Raw genomic sequence first — 4183 nt, 5'->3', positions numbered from 1 at the left:
GACAGAAACTCCCACAGGCAGAACATGACATGTGCAGAACAGCCTCCAAGCAAATATGGAGCTGGTGAGAATAGACTCCAGGCAATTGGCAACTTCTTTGAAAGTGCCTCCAGACAATGAGTGACTTGCTCGAAATCGCCTCCAGGCAAAGTGTAACTTACTCCGCAATCGCCTCCAGGCAAAGTGTGACTTGTGGGAGAATGCCTCCAAGGAGAGATCAACTTGTGACGGATTGTCTCCAGGCAGATTGGAGCATATGCAAATAAATGAAATTGTTTTTTGGGTATTTACAAGATGTGTACAAAACGGCTGGAGGCATCCTTCAAAGGGGAGAGGACATGAATTGCCTGGAGGCGTGGCCGGATTCCTCCAGGCGTGGCCGGGTTCCTCCAGGCATGGCCGGGTGCCTCCAGGCGGCGCCGGACTCGCCGGACGGGTTGGTCACAGTATGACAGCCGCCCTCGAGAACGGCACAACACTGGCCACAACGCCACTCAGCGTCCGGCAGTCCCCGCATCTTCCGTCTCAAGAGGATCAACCAAACTCGAACTTGTATCTTGTTTCTTCGTCAGCTTCTAGCAGAGAGCACTAATGCCTGCAAGGCGTGCATGACGGCCGCTGTATTTTCTGGTGAATTCTCAATGGGAAGCTACTATCTTTGCTTCTTTCTGAGGGCATGTACTTACTTAGCACGACTCGGAGTTTGCATCGCTGGCTGCTACCGACATTCGACTTGGGATTGGCACCTCGCTCTATTCATACTGTGAACTTGGAAGAAGCTTAAATTGCCCGTTAATCTGACTCCAGCAGATACACTGAAGCAGCCTGAGCCTCAACTTGTGACAATCTGTCATTTCAAGCCACCGGCATGGAGAAATGTCCGATTCTCGTCAAGCCTTCCGCGGCAAACGGGTTTTGACGGTACGTTTCTCCTCCTTCTTGATGGTCTTTGACTACTCGAAGTGCACTCATGACTGAAATTCACGTTTATAGGTTGTCCTTCTCATTGCTTCCTCCCCTTAGGCCTTTGTCAAACGACACAGCGTTAATCGCTTCGTACTATTCGCAACTCAGGAAGCAAAGTTTCAGGCCCTCCTTCCAGGCTGAAACAGCGCTCAAGCGTAAGAGGCCAACCGTGTAGAGAACCAATGGTGCGTCGCCATGTTTGAGTGTATTGAGGGGCTGACATCTTTGACTTGGAACGCGATTGTATTGGTCGATCCTTCTTTGTCGGTCCAATGTCGAGCGAAAGCTAGTCCCCCCGACTTTACCTTCCAACATCAGCCGGTCCTCGGCGTCGTCGTGTAGGTAGGGCGTCTTGTATGTGGACTGTTCATGAAGTACACGAGAAGCCAATCCTCTTGGCCATGATTCACCACAGCGTTCAGCGTAAGCTTTCCGCTTTCGTTATGCATGACCTCGGACAGTGTGGTAAAAAATATTCTATTGGTCGAAGAGCGCGGAAACGAGTGAGTCATGCATTCGTCTCATTGGCCGTGCATTGGTTAATAGGTAGAATCATACAAGCTTGCATTGCGGGAGCTCTCGGGTCCTGTGGAAGAGCTTCATCGATTTCACGTATAAATACGAGCAAAGCCTTTCGATTTACCCTAGTTCGCCAACCACTCACTCTACCCTCATCGATTCCAACTCCATCTCGAGGCTCACACAATGTCCACGGTGAACTCCATCACTAAGAAGAAAGTGGGGCTGTTTGCTATCCAAGACACAGGCGCTCCTGGTGGTCGCAGCGACTACAAAACTCTCGTCATTGTGCACGGAACAGCGTCTCCTGGTGGTGAGCTCCGGATATTCTACAGCCTGGCTTCTTTCAAGAAAGCTCATTAGTCTGCATCAGACATATTTTACCGCCTCTTACCTTTTGCTCCCCACTACAACACTCGTATCATACTCGTTAATCGTCGTGATTATCCCGGATCGACGCCGCTCACTGACTCCGAGCGTCAACTTTTGGCTTCTGCCCTCTCCGATACGGCCGAGGCTGCTGAAAACATTCGGTCTTACATGAAGGATCGCGCTAGAGAGTTATACGACTTCCTCTGCGAGTTCGCTATATCGGAAGATATTCCGAAGATCTCTGGGCAACGTGGGATAACACTGGTGGGGTGGTCTTTGGGAGCGACATTTGTCACCGCCCTTCTGGCTCATCTGGAAACGTTCGAGGGAGATCAGTTGACCTTACGGGCATACCTCAACAAGTTTATTCTCTTAGGTATGGGCATGTATTATTTCTGTTATTCACATCACTTCAGTCCATCTCTGCACCAACTCATATGAACTATTCGCGTTAGATCCATCCTATGGCGTCTTAGGCTTCCCTCATCATGAAAGCGTCCGCATGCCTATAGAGGACCCCACTTTTACCGGTGCCAGTGAAGAGGTTGTCGCATGGATCACGGGCTACTACGACCACTCCTTGCCTCCTTCATACCCCTCCACTCCATTGACCGACCCCAAACTCGAACTCAGCCATACGCCGCTCGCCAGTCCTCCACCTACGATCACGGCCATTCCTCCTGAAGAGCTTCAGACCGTGTTTTACGCACCGCCCGCTATGCCCGACGGTTCAGACATGATGCTCTACACCGCCGGGCAGCAGCTTGGTTTATTCGAGGACATGAGAAGGAAGGCGATTTATGTCACGTCCTCGGAAGACGTGACAGTGGAAGGGAAAAAATGGAGGGAGAGTGTCGATGTTAGGGTCATATGGTGCGATCGTACAGTGTGGGGGATGCCTTGGGGTATTCCCAAGCTATATAGAGAGATTGAGGATGCGAAGGCGAGGAAAGAACTGAGGGTCGGGAAGGTCAGTCTTGTGAGGATGAGAGGGTCGAATCATTACGTGCGTGCATCTGCTTACCCTGATAAGACACCGTTCATTTACGACACTAAATGACATATCATACTCACAGGTTCATTGGGACGAACCTGAGCGAACGTTGCGCGCCCTTTTGGCCGAGGATGGTGCCCAAGAAGCGTAACAACGAGTCCGTCAATCGGTATGTCCTGTTCAATTTATTTCGGAACGAGTGATGATTACTCATGGAGACCAACGCGGATGTAATCGCACTTGCGTTTCTTCGCTCCAGTTTTTGATCTCGTCCTTGACGCACGGTCCGACTCATAATAACCCATCAATTCAAGACGACCGTTGTCGGGCGTCTAGTTTTCTTATTCTGCGGGTCCCATGTAGTGCTTCAGGATGTATCTAAATTGTACATAGAAATATCAGAATTCCAATCACCGCTCATTCGACAAGTGCCACAGTTGCCACAGCTGCCACACAATTTTCGCCGAATTCGAAGGCCGATCAACTTCCGCGGCGGTTGCCGTGAGCGTAAGTTAAAATCGCTTTCTGATTTTTTTTTGGGTGTAAAAACGTTCTCTGATGTTCTTTCTATAGACCTCAATTTTTACTCGTAAAATCCGACTTCCTTTCCCCCGAACAAAACGGAATGGCGAGTAGCACGGGGGTGACTGGATCTCTCATCATCGAATTTACCCATGTCGCAAAACTTGCATTTGGCTGGTCAGCCATAGCGAAGCCTGATAGCAGTCATAATGCCTGAACAGGGAGCGTGCATGACCGGACCAGCCCACATCGGGCCTGAGCAGGGCTGAGCAAGGCTGGTGCGGGCTGGTCATCTTGAAGTCGTCTGCTGAACAGAGCTGAGCAGGACTGGCAAGGACTGGTCATTTTGGAGCCATCGGCTGAGCAGGGCTGATCCTGGCTAATAATGTCTGTACATAGCTCTGATGCCATTGGCCAGTGCTGAAGAGGCCTGACCATGTCTGATCGCTGAAATAGTATACTGGACTACAGGGACCTTGCCAGGCCGCCTCGACCTCAAGAGAGGGAAGATGAGGGGTGAAAGATCTGGCGGAGCATTGTGGGCATGCATTTCGCGCCACGAAAGACCACGATATATTTAGAGCATTTCCAGTATAGACCACTCCGCGATGACGCAGTGGTCTGTTTCGCGACTCCAACGCAAGGACGTGAGCAGCATAACACAAGTCGGGTGTTCGAATCCCTCGCTGGCCTGATACTTGTGGTCTATAAGAGACTTCTAGCGAGTACAATTCGTAAGGAAAGTAAGGAATAAAGGTAAGAGCACTACATGAGTAAGAAAAGGATACTACAGAGGGGTACAAGGAGAGG

At 50.4% G+C, this 4183-nt stretch overlaps 1 protein-coding gene across 1 annotated transcript; it reads left to right on the top strand.

Annotated features, from left to right (window-relative positions):
- Positions 1-1671: 1671 nt before the first annotated feature.
- Positions 1672-3002, top strand: STEHIDRAFT_161731 (uncharacterized protein; the record flags this gene model as incomplete). Its single annotated transcript, XM_007309306.1, has 4 exons — positions 1672-1798; positions 1859-2233; positions 2313-2863; positions 2934-3002. 4 exons carry the CDS (start codon positions 1672-1674, stop codon positions 3000-3002), a joined length of 1122 nt encoding a protein of 373 aa, XP_007309368.1.
- Between the last annotated feature and the right edge of the window lie 1181 nt (positions 3003-4183).

The sequence above is a fragment of the Stereum hirsutum genome, assembly GCF_000264905.1.
Source record: "Stereum hirsutum FP-91666 SS1 unplaced genomic scaffold STEHIscaffold_17, whole genome shotgun sequence".
Classification (NCBI taxonomy): Eukaryota; Fungi; Basidiomycota; class Agaricomycetes; order Russulales; family Stereaceae; genus Stereum; species Stereum hirsutum.
Note: the sequence above shows the minus strand (reverse complement) of the source record. Positions and strands in the feature narration are given on the sequence as shown.